Genomic DNA, 14,941 nt, shown 5'->3' with positions numbered 1-14,941 from the left:
TATGCTTAAAATCACCTAGCAATAGCCTAAAATAAAAGTTGTTTTTTTTTAAACATATAAACAACATGTACTGCCACTATTATTTTTTTTAATCTTATGTTATTAATATATATTTTGCTGTTAGTTTACGAACAGCCGAAACAATGCGATAGCATGGGCATGCACTAGTTATTAAAAAAATGTAAAATAGAGAAGTTATAAAAATAGAGGGCAGCAGTTCTATAGCTTCCAACCAGACGAACACACGAAGAAGATGTAGTAAACGCCCATATGTCGTCATTACGCACAGGGTGGCTACGTGGAAAACATGGAGGAAAGGAGTATGTAGAGTAAACTTAACTGTCTGAATTACAAAACAATTTCAGACCCTTTCCTTTGTCATTCGTACTTAATAAATCAACTGGACTAAACTTCAGGTCACTTTAAAAGACAGTAGTCGCCCCTGAACGGTCCTGGGAATCGGCAGAGCCGCGGAGAGCTGAGAGAAGCGTTTATGACAGGTAAGCTGAGCGGTCAGCTGGCTGCTCTCTGTATATGCGTTATTAACCACTGGCTAAACCAAAGCACTCCTCAATGAGAAATTTATTAGCCCCTGTTTCATTCTTATGTGGGACTTTGAGTTTATATTGCTTACTGTGAAAACTGCTAAGCTGCAGGCTATTTCCTGCGCTTGAAATCAGTATGGTCAAGCTAACGTCGTGCAAGTAGATTTAAAAAAAATATTTAAATAGTGTCATTTAAAGTAAATGTTGAAATAATATAATGAATATGAAAACGTAATTTTAGCTCTTGCTGGAGAAAGAAAAATTGTCCTTTATGGTTTAGCACTGCAAATATTGTAAATACTGTACTCCACTTCACTTATGCTGACTACACCTGTGTGTCTAAGGTGTGTCGTTAGAAAAAAAACAAAAGCCATGTCCTGGTTCAGTGTGTGTCGTCCTGCTGTGATGCTGTGAACTTTGGCTTTCAAGGATGAGTTTGTGTTTGAGTTGGTGAGATCTGTTTTACAGGTTTTGTAATGCACGAACATGAAGAACCAGGAGTGTATATAGACTGGCTCTCACTCGTATATAGCACTCTTGCGCTTAAGCTCTGAGAGCACTTTATACAGCACGTGTCATCACAACTTTACACACAGACACACTCACACATATTCATACAAGCACATTTTATATGTCTAAGTGCTTTTAATCAAACATTTACACTCCAGTGAATGCAACTCTGGGTTCAGTGTCTTCCCCATGCAACCTGCAGTAGCCAGGGATCGAACCTATCCAATTGAACCACAGTCATCCCTGGCACCCCTGGTGCCCTTGTTTCTTAAAGCCCAAAGCGACAAGGATGGCCTCTGTCTATTCCTATTTAGATCTGAGTGTAGGAGATGTATAAATGTAAGCAGAAGCTCATTCATTCTCACATTAACCTTAATGAACTTGCTAACTCTGTAGTTAATTTGAAGCCCAGTTGTTTATTGTTTGTGCCTCCAAAGATTAAAGCATTTTCTTTGTCCCAGGTTTTGGCATATGCCTGGTGAAAAAGCAGTGAAGAGCAGCGAGTCTGGCTGAGCACAGCCAGCAAAGATGGGAGCCAACACCAGTCAGGTCAGTGACCTGTCCGATAATCCCAGCCTCAAGGCCCTGGTGGGCACAGAGTCCATATCGGAGAATGACCCTTTCTGGAACCAGCTCATCTCCTTCACCTTCATCAGTCCCACCAGCAGGTAAAAAGGAACACTGTGTTAAGGCACACACCTGAAATTCAATACACCTGTCAGCCATCACATTAAAACCGCAAACAGTCATTGCAGTGTTCTGCTTTGTCTCCAAGCATTTATGTTACTTTAAAAAGACCACTCACATTAACATTGTTGCAAACCAATTACACCCATCCATGGCAACTACAATCCCCGGTGACATCCTACCCTACTAGCACATTAGTCCCATCAGACATATCTAGGATGTTCCATAGCCAGCCCAATAAACAATTGCCCCACCTCGCAACACAATCGGGTGTGGGGAGGTGTCCACATAACTTTTACTTGGCATCACTCTGCTCGTTTCAATTACTTAATTAGTAATTTATTAGCTAAGTCAAATAATTGAGGCTATGACATCTAAACACCACTTTACTGTACTTTATAACTTTTATACACAATGTGACGCTTTAAATCACTCAGATGAAACCTTCACATATCAAAACCAACAAAACAAGCAGTAAGTCAGGAAGGCAAACAGAGTGGAGGAAAAATTCATATTGACATAAGTGAATTTTCCTGGGTTGCAGCCCTTAGATACCCTGATGTTTTTAATAATGGTTTGTTCCCTCCACCACAAGGGAACAAAGCCTTCTAGTTAGAAAGTCCTTTTAAGATTTACACCCGAGATTTAAGATTAAACTGTAAACCGGAGGTTTGCAGAGATCACCTGAGCAATGATCTAACAGGGCTGCTGATCTGCTTGGCTGTGATCAGACCAGTTAACCGTTAACGTTTAGTTCCTTTGTAAACAGCACTGAGAAGGAAAGGCACCTTGTTCTCGCTTTCAGGTGGACCATGACTGATTGACTGATGTTACATATTAATCTACTAATGTTGTGATGTTTTCCATTCATAAAATAAATATAGCTACAGTATCTACCAAGTAACAGAAACAAAAGGCACATGTAACATTTTGCATTCATACTTAGTGTTTGTCTAAAATAAGACTGAGAAATAGTGTTGTCTGTATTAAGGCAAAAAGTTGAGCCCTGTCCAAGTATACAGCAGTTTGCTGTATACTTGGACAGTGGGGGTCGGTCATGAGTAATCATCACTTCAAGTCGTCCGTTTGAACATTGAAATTTCTGGTGTTAGTTTCTTCCTGTGTGTATTTGCCCTTACACTCTAATTGCTGCTCAATAAGATAAACACAAATAGCTAAAATATCAGGTTGCTGCTATATTGAATCAAACTACTGAATGGTAATTTATAATAACTAGTGCTCTTGGAGTGCTGTGTCTGCTACAGAAGGACACACAGAGATTTCTTAACAAATTTTGTTGTATGACATTTTAAGAAACCTCATGTTCACCCTTTAATGATGAAAGTCATGTGAACCCATTGAGCACTTGCAGGTTCAGAAAGTGGAACATTGTTGCTTTTTCTAATGGCTTGGTTACATATGTAGCACTTTCATGCAGCGTTTTATGCGTGTCATTCTTCTCCAGTATTGCAACAGTGGGTTTGGCTGTCCCTAATGGCTCTACTTCTGTTATTTGTTCAAAGGCTTATAACCATGTAGTTGTGTAAGGCACTTGGCCTTTAAACAAAAAGAAATAAATCTTTAATTATTTAAAACGCAAAAAGTCACATGGTGAGACGTGATCAAACAAGAGACCTTCAAACTGATTGTTTGTGGACACACATCTTTTTGCACAATTTCCTCTTGTTCTGAAAGTTGAATGATGGCCAGTGTCACTGTCTTTGTGCCATGATAAATAAGTAGTTGAAGCCAGCAGCTAGCTAAAATAGCACAGAAACAGGAAATGGTGTAAAGTAAAATTAGGTGTAGGTCAGGATAAGTGTTTGCTGTTGTCATGGTTACATTTAAGAGTAATAGTATGGGGTATTGTTAATGTAAAAGATGGTCAAGTCTGGCACCACACTTAATCAGGTTCCCACCAACTCTAAAGCTGCTCACAGGAATGGTTGTCAATACAGCAGAAGAACAGACAGATTTCTCAAAGTATTAGGAAGATAAACCACTAATGATTTAATTACTAATAATCTGAGAAAACTCTGCCTCTTCTTCTGTTCTTCACCTGTATTGACAACTGTTTATCTGAGTGAAATGGAAGCGCCTGCACGTTAAACTCAGCAGCTGCGCACACCAAAAAAGCCATCGTGCACACAAGAGTGTCTGCTTTGGACGTGCTGCTACATGCTGCTACAGTTTTACAGTCTCGTGAGTAACTCTCTGCTACTTACTATACTTTCACTGTCTGAAGGCAGAGCCGAAAGGAGGATGGGGGTCCTGGGGTCCTGTGACTGGTCACTTTGATGGACTCTTCAGTTTACTGGGTTACACTGAGTGACGGAACAATGTTTTAAACTTTGTTTTTCAAATTGTAAACAAATAAAGTTGTCAAATTAATCATCAACAGTCACTGTTTGCTGTGCAGCAGTGAAAATACAGACAACTGTCCCGGTAATGTTAAAGAAATATTTTAAACCAGAGAATTCTAAGGCAAGTTCTGAAGCCTCTGCACTGCTGTCCCATTAATCTGTTGTACAGTATTACATATCGTCTATGATTTAAAAAATTAAAAACAAAAATGTCATACAATGATCAGGAAAGGAATTTTGCATCAGAATCTGGCAATTGTAAGTTTGGCCAAAATACAAACATTTAAACCTGTCAACAAAAGGTTGTTCTGTCTGCAGCAAACAGGTGTAACTGCACATACGTGACTAGATGGGAGTGTTTCAAACATGGCCTGGAATTCTACAGTGTTTAAGTACAGAGGAGAAATGGCTCTTTAATATTGTTTTTGCTAGTCTCTTTATGAACTTTAGGATTTAAACAAACAAATATATAAACTTACCAAACAAAACTTAAAATGATTTCTAGAACATTGTGACAATAGAAAGCAGATGCTCAATCATCCAGGTAAGTAAATCCCAAAAAGTTGATTCTGTTCATCTGGACGTAGCGTTTTTAGTGGGAGAAACATTTGATCAGTGCTTTGATCAGTAGTTGTTGATCAATGGTCATGAGAATTTGCCTACTAATGATCAAGGAACTCACCTCCCAGCCCATTGTTCATTCATTGGTGCTGGTTTCAGGCATTATGCAAATGTACTGTTTATAAGATTGGGGAAACCTGCAGTCAGCTGAGACTGAAGAAGTCACTTGGATGAGTGACGGAACGTTTCTCCCACTGAAAACGCAACATCCAGATGAACAGAATCAACCTTTTGGGATACAACAGACATGACTAAAGTTAATCATGTGGTTAGCGGCACAGAGATAACCACAATGCATAAAAAAATTAGACACCTTGCACATAGCGGTTACAAGCATGCTGTGTAATATAGTTATAAGAGCCTTTAGATTTCCACAGCATCATAGCAACGACCTGAACTGTTTGTTAGACACTAGTTCAGACAAATGAGCTACCTACCAACAACAGCCTGTCACATCTTACTCTCCTATCCACCCCACAGACTGTCTGTTCAAAGAACCTGAAATATTATCTGGATGAACTATTACAGTGGAGCCCTGTAGCCAGATGTGTACAACTGGTAGCAACAATAAACTATTTTATATTTGTTCACATTTTATAAAACAATTTGATCTTCTTCTTAGAAATTATGTGTGCCTCTCGTTATGATGATTTTTTTTTTTTTTTAAATGATAGAAGCTATGTAAGATCGGGAAAGCGTTCTTATTTTTCATATTGTAAACAAATACAGTGTTTCTTTCGGTTCTACATCGTAACTCAGTTTAACACAGTAACCTGAAGTGTCCATCAAAGTGACCAATCACATTAGAGCCCCGTTCTCTGTAGGTTCTGCCTCCAAACAGGTACGTTTATTCGCGCTAGGAGGATTTCTCTCCAAGCACCGAGCTACTGTGAGAATGTAAAGCTGTAGCAGTGCATGGAGGTTTTCATTGGTAGTGACCTGGATGGACAGGGTTGGAGATGAGTATAACAGAGGGACAGCGCAGGTTGAGCATTTTGTAAACAAAATCAGGGAGGGAAGTTAAGTTTTGTAGGTTTGGACATGTGCAGAGGACAGAGAGTGGACATCTTTGGCAAAGGATGCTGAATATAGAGCTGCCAGGCAGGAGGAAAAGAGGAAGATCACAGAGGAGGTTCATGGATGTGGAGAAGGACATGCAGAGGAGGGTGTTTGGTTTAGGTCAGATGGAAGCAGGATGATCCACTCTGGTGACCCCCAATGGGAGCATCCAAAAGAACAAGAAGATGAGCGACCAGTGCCTTTAACTAAACCATGATTTATAACTGAGTCATGCTCTGTATCTTTGCATGTTGTATGTATTATTCAGACATTTGTTTAACTTTGTTCTTTTTGTCCCTGTTGACTTGCATCTTATTGTTGTGTAGTACCTTGAGTTTCCAGCAGAGGGAAGGTTACTCAAGCAGTCAGCTCCTTCTGTCCATTTTAACCTGACTTGTTCTCTTCTGTTTTTTTTTTTTTGTTTCACAGTGGAGACTCTAAGTTACTGGAAGAAGCTGTCATACCCCTGGCCAAGATCCTCAGTATGTTAGCTACTACATAAATAATTTCACATAATACGTGTTTATGGAAGAATATGTCTGAGTAGTCCCAAAGAAAACTGACTTCTCAAGAGTTTGAATTTTAATCATAACATTTAAGTTACTGAATGCTAAATTATCATATTTTGAGGTTTCTGTAGTTTATGTAAAGCTTTTAATAATAAAGTTTTGTCCCCCCCCCCCCCAAGTTGAAAACAATCCGAGAACGGGGAACTTTGGCGCTCTGGTGAGAATTTTCCTGGGAAGAACCAAAGAGCTGAAAATCTCTACAGAATGCCAAGAGTGAGTATGAGAACCTCAGAGGGGAAGTACTGACTGTCAGTGATGGATTCAGTGCAGGCCACTTATTGTTTGAGAGAGAGAGAGAGGAACGCTGAAGTAGTTGCACTTTCCCATGAGAAAAACTGCAGAGGTATAACTATCAACATACGTATGTGGCAATAATCAGCGCTCACAGCCAAAGCTCCATTTCCACAGAGACCGACTCTGCCCAAGTCACCAAATGTTTTGGGTGGGAACTCTTCCTTCTGTGCTGAGCAGCATTAGAAGTTGGAGTTATTGCTCCTCTTCTCTTTTTCTCACATTTCATAGCAGGTCTGTCCCACAAATCCACATTTTCTTGGTGTGACATAATTGGTGTGTGCAAATAGTTAATTGCAGAGACTGACATACACCTCAGTATTGGTCTTTAGTGGTTGTGAAACTTGGCTTGCAGTGGGTGGTTTCTTTCGTGTTTGTTTCTCAAACTTATGCAGTTTTGAGGAGTTACTAGGTACATGTAACGGAATAATTAAATGCAAAATATGTTTAGTTTATTCCTTTTAAAAAGGTTTTAAAAAGGGGATTAAGTATGTTGCTTCCTGTTAAGTTACACTTCTTTCTCAAAACCCAGAGCCTTAGGTTGGGCATAGAATCCCTCTTAAATGTGCCACATCACAGATGAAGGGAGACAAAGCAGCTAAAGTTCCTCTAGTTAATTTTCCTTTGTCAAAAAAGAGGTTTTCCCCTACTAGCAGAGCTTTCCAGATGTTGGGCAGACTGTTTTTTCCCCACTTAAGGATCTGCTCATGCTGTAAGGATTGCATTTACATATTTCTAGGGTTTGATAACGGTGTGATCTGGCTGCCTTCAGATGCCTTTGCACATTGTGTGTAGATAACTATCCAGGTAAACATGTCATTTTAATGTCAGCTGTAAATGGCATATCAGAGAAGTTATGGCCTAGTTTTGAGCATAATGCAAAAATTCTTCACCCCCAGCTTCTTTGTGGTCGTGTCACAGTGATAATACTTCAGTCAGAGCTACTTTGCATTTAAGTTTGGATACAATCAATGGATTTTTACCAGATGTTTCAGAATCAGCCCAGAAGTGTCACTGCGCTCCACAGATGTTAAAGTAGTGCCAGGTCTGTTCTTACAGAAGCCACTACAAGCTCTACAAGGCACCTGAGGAAAGCAGGAAGCGAAAGATTAGTTTTCAAAAATAAAAGCCCTCATACACATGAAACACTTTTAAAATGTTCAGTGTGTTTAAAGCTGTATAAAAGACAAAACTGTGTCAAAGACTGAGCTTCATCGACATTGCTGGAGTTAGAGTTAATCAAGAAACGCTTAGATTACGAGTTCGCAAAGTTTTTATGCCTATTTAGAGCTTATTTATCACTTTTACTAGTAGCAGATGAGCATAATATTCAGCCATACATACTTTTATTGTTACACCCATAGGCTGTGCAAAGACTTGCTATTGGCTCACTCTCAGTCATCTGAGAGCCCTGATTTTTAGCTGAAAAGCTGCCACTAGTAATTTTTTGTTAAATGAAATGCAAATCCATCTTTTAACCACCCAGAAGCATGCCCATGAGATGTCTTGGTTTTGTTTTTCTCTTCCACAGCCAGCTTTTTATCTGGCAGGCCCACAATGCACTGTTCATGATTCGCTGTCTGCTCAAGGTCTTCATCAGGGAGATGAGTGAAGCTGAGCTGCACCAGCAGTTCTCCTACCAGGAGAGGGCACCAGGATCCTGCGGAGGTGAGCTCCAGTATCTTTTTCACAGGCAGGGCCACAGACTACACAAAAGAGTCAGCTTGAAAAGATTTTGCTAAAAAAAAAAAAAAGGTGCTCTCTTAGAATCAGTAGCAATGTTGAAAATTTCTTGAGTTTTTTGCACTTGAGTGCACCTTACGCAAAACGTCACGTTATCTGTTAGGAAATCTTCAGCATTCTTTACGTTTTTGGTTTCCAAGTGAGTTCTTGGAAGTGAGTAACAGAGGTTATGGCCTAGTTTTAGATGTCTCATATAATAACTGTCAAATGTACGAGACTTCCTTTCATACTTAAGCCAATTCTGAATGTCTCTTAAATTGAATGAAGTTGAATTAATTGGTCTTTGCAAAATGGTTTATCCTTCCATCAGTTTCTTGCTGCTTATGTGAGTTCAGGACACACTAATATAATTAATTATGTCATTAGGAATTATCGTGCTAAACTGCTGGAAAATATGATTTAACATTAAACAGTTTTAGACTTTGTTGTTCTACCGGTTTGTCATCATTTGTTCATCTTTTGCAATTATAATCATGACGAAAGTATGAAATGGATTCTGTGTGATATCCTTATTAAATAGTACTGTGTTATTTCCTCTGTTTAATGGACATGAAAACACAGAGCGACCTGTGGGAACTAAGGATTGGATTAGTGGCAGATTAGTCGAGCAGAGTTGCGACAACTAACCTGATACTGTCTTATATTCAGTGTTTTTCATATATTTACTTTATCAATCCCTTGTGGAGAAACAGGAAGTGAAGACCTTCTTGAGGAGCTGCTGTCCAACCTTGTTCACCTGATCGTTGAAGTGCCGCTGCTGTAAGTCTCTCCCGTCTTTTGCGTGAGGAAAAAGGTGAATTAAACACTCTAAAAAGGTCGGGCATGTCAGAGCTATTCTGAAACGGTGAGAAAGATGCTTACAGCCTAAATGTTTGAAAACATTGCCTGAGTGATTGGACTTGTAATAGTCCGTGATCACTTGTTTCCCCCTGTTAATATGAGTAGCATGTTAGTGACTTAGGAGCTAATGAAAAGCAGTTTGTATGTGTTGTTCTGTTTGCGTGCTGCGCTTGCTTATTCTTGTCTTGAGTCACTAACCAAGAGAAGATGAAATCCATTAAGGAACACGGCATACTGACATGCTGGAACTCTGATGTTGGCAACACGGCGATCCGAAAGAGCGAAAGTGTTGGTTGTTTGGGGGAAGAGAAAAAGCTTGGAATGAAAGTTTAGGAGCATTTCCAGGGAGTGGGAGTGGAGGGAACATAATGTTTGAAAAATTGTATCAGGCTTTAGTCCCACTGGGCGGTGTGAACACAAACATCCTCTGTGTTTACTTATCAATAAGTGAATGATTTTTTAAAAAGTACACGCAATATGTTTAGAAAAGCAATCTCCTCGAGCTTTTCAAAATAAATTTGTCGAATCATGATTGACGTCTTCTTGTCACAGCATCTTCCACTTGTTCTGTGCGTCGTTCCGGATACCTTCTCTCACCGTCTGCCTCTATTTTCTCTGCACCTCTTCACCTTTCGCTCTCCTTTTCTTCTCTTGTCTCCAAACATCAAACTGTGGCTCCTGTGTAAATGCATTCAACATTCCAACATTATTCATTGTTCCAAGCTTAAAATCGCTCTCTGTTTTTCTTCCCTTCACCACTTTGTGGCTGTTAGCCCATTTCCCCTCTACGTGCTCCTGGCTTGGATGGGAAACCCACCATTCTTTTAGTTAGCTTCCCCCAAGTCCCAAGCAGACTCCTGTGCCTTTTTTGTGGCTTTGTCTCACGAGTACGAGAGTGGTTATTTTTCCATTCACAGGTATCCAACTAAAACAGTAGCTGATTGGTGACAAAGTACTTTGCAAAGCTAAAAAACAGCACGCAGTAATGGAATTAATTTCAAAACAGAAATTTAAGTAGCCCATAAAACTGGCTTAAAGAGTGCAGTGTGCATGTGCAGACTTCACACAGAGCTTCTAAGTATGTACTGGATTCAAAAGACAATGTTTTGACATGACTGGGCCTTTATCATGCACAATGCACTGTTTCTATGCAAACTGTGAGAGCTGATCTGTCCGGGTGACATAGGCTCCAGCTCCCCTCAGCCCTGAATTGGATATTAGTAGTATGACAAATGTTTACTTAAATTAATTACAGAAATATTATGTAAGAGTAGGTCACGGATTGTAGGTTCTGATTTTTAAATGGCTGAACAGGAACAACCTGAGCTTCTTGTATAATATTACACTACAGTATATACACTGTAGTATACAGGGTGGGCCATTTATATGGATACACCATAATAACATGGGAGTGGTTGGTGATATTAAAGTCCTGTTTGTGGCACATTAGTATATGTGAGGGGGCAAACTCCTCAAGATGGGTGGTAACCATGGTGGCCATTTAGAAGTCGGCCATCTTGGATACAACTTTTGTTTTTTCAATAGGAAGAGGGCCATGTGACGTGCGTTCACCAGATATCAACACGATTTCGATCCGCTCCTCACGTGTTTACCTCTTCGACATGTCAATGGCTGTGAACAAAGAGAAACTTGTAAATAACTCATGAAAGAATAAAGTTACGCTGAAACCAAGCACACCATTGTTTTTCTTGTGACATTACCAATAAGTTTGATGTGTCACATGGTCCTCTTCCTATTGAAAAACCAAAAGTTGTATCCAAGATGGCCGACTTCTAAATGGCCACCATGGTCACCACCCATCTTGAGGAGTTTGCCCCCTCACATATACTAATGTGCCACAAACAGGACTTTAATATCACCAACCATTCACATGTTATTACGATGTATCCATATAAATGGCCCACCCTGTGTTTCTAACTAACTAAGCAGCTCATTTTCTTTCTTTTGCCAATACTTTCTTTAAAGATACAGCAAATCTTGGGGTCAACGTAAAATAAAGGCAGATGTGAAATGTAAACGTTTGATCAGAGGTCAAATGTGACGTGATATTTGGATGCAAACTGTAATGTGATATTTACAATCCCCATATACCAGTATCATTTCCCAAATGTTGCCAATACAAACAGACAATTTTAAAGATAAAGCTTCAAATGAAAAGTTGACCTTATTCGACCCTGATGAAAAGGTCAGAGGTACAATGTAATGTGATAGTTATAGGTTATCGATACAAACAATGGCAATAAGAAACATAGTTTTAGATGGCTCTATGTAGCATTATTATCACCTTCAGATCAATCTATTGATAGTGAAGGAGAGATCAGAGGTCAAATGTGACATGATAATCTTGATACAGCTATTTCTATATGTTGACAATATATGCCACACTAGTAAAATCATAGTTTCCAAGTTAAAAGTTTTGTCCGTTTTCAGCCAATAAACAATGGAGTTTATTGGCAGAAATCTAACAGACAAACTAAAAAAATCATTTTTCGTCACTGATTAATAGGAAGAAGGCTGAAAACTGAACTAAGGGCGCGTACATATGAGCATCATTTTATAACTCCGTGACCTGTAGTGTGCTAAGAATTGGCATTTTAGCAAGGTAGGAAATGTACTGTAGAGTCTGGATTTTTTGATATAAATGGATAAACTGTTTACAAAAAAGATGTTTTTAGTCATAAAACAGGTCTGAAAAGAACCATCAAGGCATGATATGTAGTGCTGCCACCTTCAGCTAACTGCAGTGCTCTGTCATCCTTTTATGAAGAGATGTTGACATCAATGCAGCCAAGAGAGCATATCAATCTATTCTGTTTGAAAGCATGCATGAAATGCTTATAGATATTATTTTATGCAGATGTTTAGCTATAAAATTGAGTTTGTTTATTTACATGAACTCTTTGTGTTACATTGTTTTCTTTAGTGACATCACCTATAGCATCCTGTTTGAGGCAGTGACCGTGCTGCTGGTATTCTTCTCCTATCAGCTCTTCTACAAAGACATCCTCAGAGATGGAATTATATACCAGCACATCATGAAGGGACGATGGTGAGGAAACACACTCGCTCACACTCCACTGAAGACTACACTTAACTTGAAGTGCCCATATTAACAGAAAAGGTAGAAATGGAAGTGTTTTGTATGTGATTATGTGCTCACAAGCCACTTTATTAGTTATATCAAACTGGTCCCCCTTTTGGCTTGCTTGACCTGCTTGAATTCTTAGTGGCACAAATTAAATCTGGGTACCCTGTGGTCATAAAAGGATGGACATGGTCAGCAACAATCCTCAGGTAGTCGCAGTGTCTCTAGAAAATCTCCCCAACAGCATTGCACCATCAGTACCTTGAACTGATGATGCAAGGCAGGATGGATCCATCCTTTCATGGTGTTTATACCAAATTCTGACCCTACCATCTGAATGCTGCAAAGTTTTTCTTCTGTTATCCAACAATTTTGCGAAGTCCATGCAACATAACCTGACAGGAGTGACCCCCGGTGTGCTCTTCTGCTGCCCCACCTGCTTCAAGGTTCAGCAGGTTGCATGTTCAGAGATGCTCTTCCACAAAATGTTGCAATTTGAGTTACTGTTGCCTTCTTAAAGCAATTTGACCATTCCCCTTAAGGTAGGGGTGTCCAACTCCAAGCCCCAAGGGCCGGTTACCTGCAGGTTTGAGACAGCTGATTTAAAAGGCTAAATGACCTCCTCAACATGTCTTGAAGTTCTCCAGAGGCTGGTAATGAACTCATTATTTGATTCAGGTGTGTTGTTCCAGTGTGATAAAACCTGCAGGCACCGGCCCTTGAGGCCTGGAGTTGGACACCCTGCCTTAAGGCCTTTTGACCCTGTGAACTGCTGCCAACTGCATATTTGCTCTCTTTTTATACCATCTTCTGTAAACCCTTGAGATAGCAGGTTGATTTAAACATGCCTAAATGAGTTACTGTCACATCATTGGCTGGTTTCAGGACATAGTATATATGTCTGTCTTCCTCCCTTCACCTCCAGCCAGTGGCAGCAGATGACTGCCCCTCCCTGAGCTTGGTTCTGCCAGGGGTTTCTTCCTGTGAAAAGAGTTTTTCCTTCCCACTGTCACCTAGTGCTTGCATCTGTTTTTTGTTTTTTTTTCTCTCTAATATTGTAGAGTCGTTACCTCATTATAAAACATCCCTTGCGGTGACTGTGATTTGTGGCTATATGCAAATTAAATTGAATATTTTTAATTAATAAGCAGCTGAATAGGTATATCTATTAAAATAGTCACTGAGTGTATCTACATGACTGCGCAGTGCATGTGCAGAACGCCTACAAAGCAGCCAGTTTGGCAAACCTTAAAATAAACAATGAGCTGCTGCTTCACAGTCTGCCATTTTTGTTCACTTGCTAGAGTGGCTTGTCTGACTCTAAAACGTCTAAGCAATGAGCAAAAACACCAAATGTTCTGTTGTTGGCTGCAGACCTGCACAAGTCTTCAGGCACATCTGAGAAAACGAGACTCAGTGATTTATTTTTGTTTTTGATGATAATTCCACAGAACAACAGGGTGTTTGCATGCAGCATGGCTATTATCGTTCCACTAGCATTGATGCTTGTCACTGTCCAGAGCTATGGGGAACTTATTGTATTGTATCATTGAAGCTTGAAGATCCTGTTTGGGCAGAGGAATAAATGGTTATAATACATGTAATTGTGACAGGGGAAAAATAGTTGCATTGAAATATTTATGCGGTGGTTAACGGCTTGACTTCTGCAGGATTCACAAGGTGTTAGCCAAGAGCCCTCAGGCTGCTGTGCCATACTATAAGTTGCAGTCCATAACTAATGTTTATGCCAAATCAGCTGATCAATAGATTGCATTTTTTGGGAGGGGAGCTAAAATGTCTGAACCTGTAAATAAATATAATAGGGTTTTTTGTATTTTTTATAAATACAGCCCCATAATATTTTTGTTTTTCAGTCAAATAATCTACTCACATAAAATTAACCTGTTGGTTGTCCTTGTCCCATTTAACTGATACCAAAAGAAGAAAACAAAACTAATTTAGCCAATCACAGCCACAGCAGTGTGAGAGCGAAACATTAGCCTGTTTATTATAATAAATGTTAATGCAAGCCTGTACATGGAAATGGTTTTCTTGAATGTTATTAAATTTAGATAACTGCTGTATTTTGATGCATTTTGTTTGAGTCCAATAGTTGCAGTTTAGACTAACACAACCAAAGCGAGCACTTTGGCTCAGTGGATTGAAGTGATGAAAGGTTTTCAAGTGACAAAACAGCTTTGAAGGCCATCTAATAAGATTTAGTGTTTCCAGAAAGTAAAGCACAAACAGTGATATTAGATCCACAAGAAATTACAGCTTACGTGTAAAGAAGGGAAAACTGACTAAGATTGATGCCCAACATAGACACGTGTAAATGGAGAGCGGGTTGTTAGACGTGGCTGTAGACACGCACCTGCATGCACATATGTGCGTTTTGCTTTCTGCTGCACTGTGAAGAATATGGCGTGATCAGCGACTAGGAAGGTGCTAAGGCTGACTTTGCAAAAGAGCTGATTTTTTTTCCTCTCTCTCTGGAGAAAATCCTCACAATCTGTTCCTATTCTGTTTCTAAAATTAGCATTTCTTGTCTTTAGCAGGTAAGGAACACTTTTAAACATGACCAAATAACCCCAGTGCTTTTATTCT

At 39.6% G+C, this 14,941-nt stretch overlaps 1 protein-coding gene across 3 annotated transcripts in view; it reads left to right on the top strand.

Annotated features, from left to right (window-relative positions):
• Positions 1 to 236: 236 nt before the first annotated feature.
• dym (dymeclin) overlaps positions 237 to 14,941 on the top strand; it is a 60,985-nt gene continuing 46,280 nt past the window's right edge. Inside the window, exons 1-7 of one of the 3 annotated variants that reach the window (XM_086300969.1) lie at positions 237 to 500; positions 1,517 to 1,723; positions 6,215 to 6,267; positions 6,474 to 6,567; positions 8,177 to 8,313; positions 9,075 to 9,147; positions 12,173 to 12,298. In XM_086300969.1, the coding sequence (XP_086157095.1) occupies positions 1,584 to 1,723; positions 6,215 to 6,267; positions 6,474 to 6,567; positions 8,177 to 8,313; positions 9,075 to 9,147; positions 12,173 to 12,298 (623 nt within the window). In that variant the 5' untranslated portion in view covers positions 237 to 500; positions 1,517 to 1,583. The remainder of the gene's footprint in view (positions 501 to 1,516; positions 1,724 to 6,214; positions 6,268 to 6,473; positions 6,568 to 8,176; positions 8,314 to 9,074; positions 9,148 to 12,172; positions 12,299 to 14,941) is intronic. The other 2 variants (XM_086300967.1, XM_086300968.1) reach the window with 2 other exon arrangements.

This window comes from Aulonocara sp. 'chitande type north' Nkhata Bay, linkage group LG7 (assembly GCF_057382095.1).
Source record: "Aulonocara sp. 'chitande type north' Nkhata Bay isolate Kocher_YH1m ecotype deep benthic linkage group LG7, A_spYH_male_GT1.1, whole genome shotgun sequence".
Lineage (NCBI taxonomy): Eukaryota > Metazoa > Chordata > Actinopteri > Cichliformes > Cichlidae > Aulonocara > Aulonocara sp. 'chitande type north' Nkhata Bay.
The sequence above is the reverse complement of the archived record's forward strand: the minus strand, read 5'-3'. Positions and strand labels throughout refer to the sequence as shown.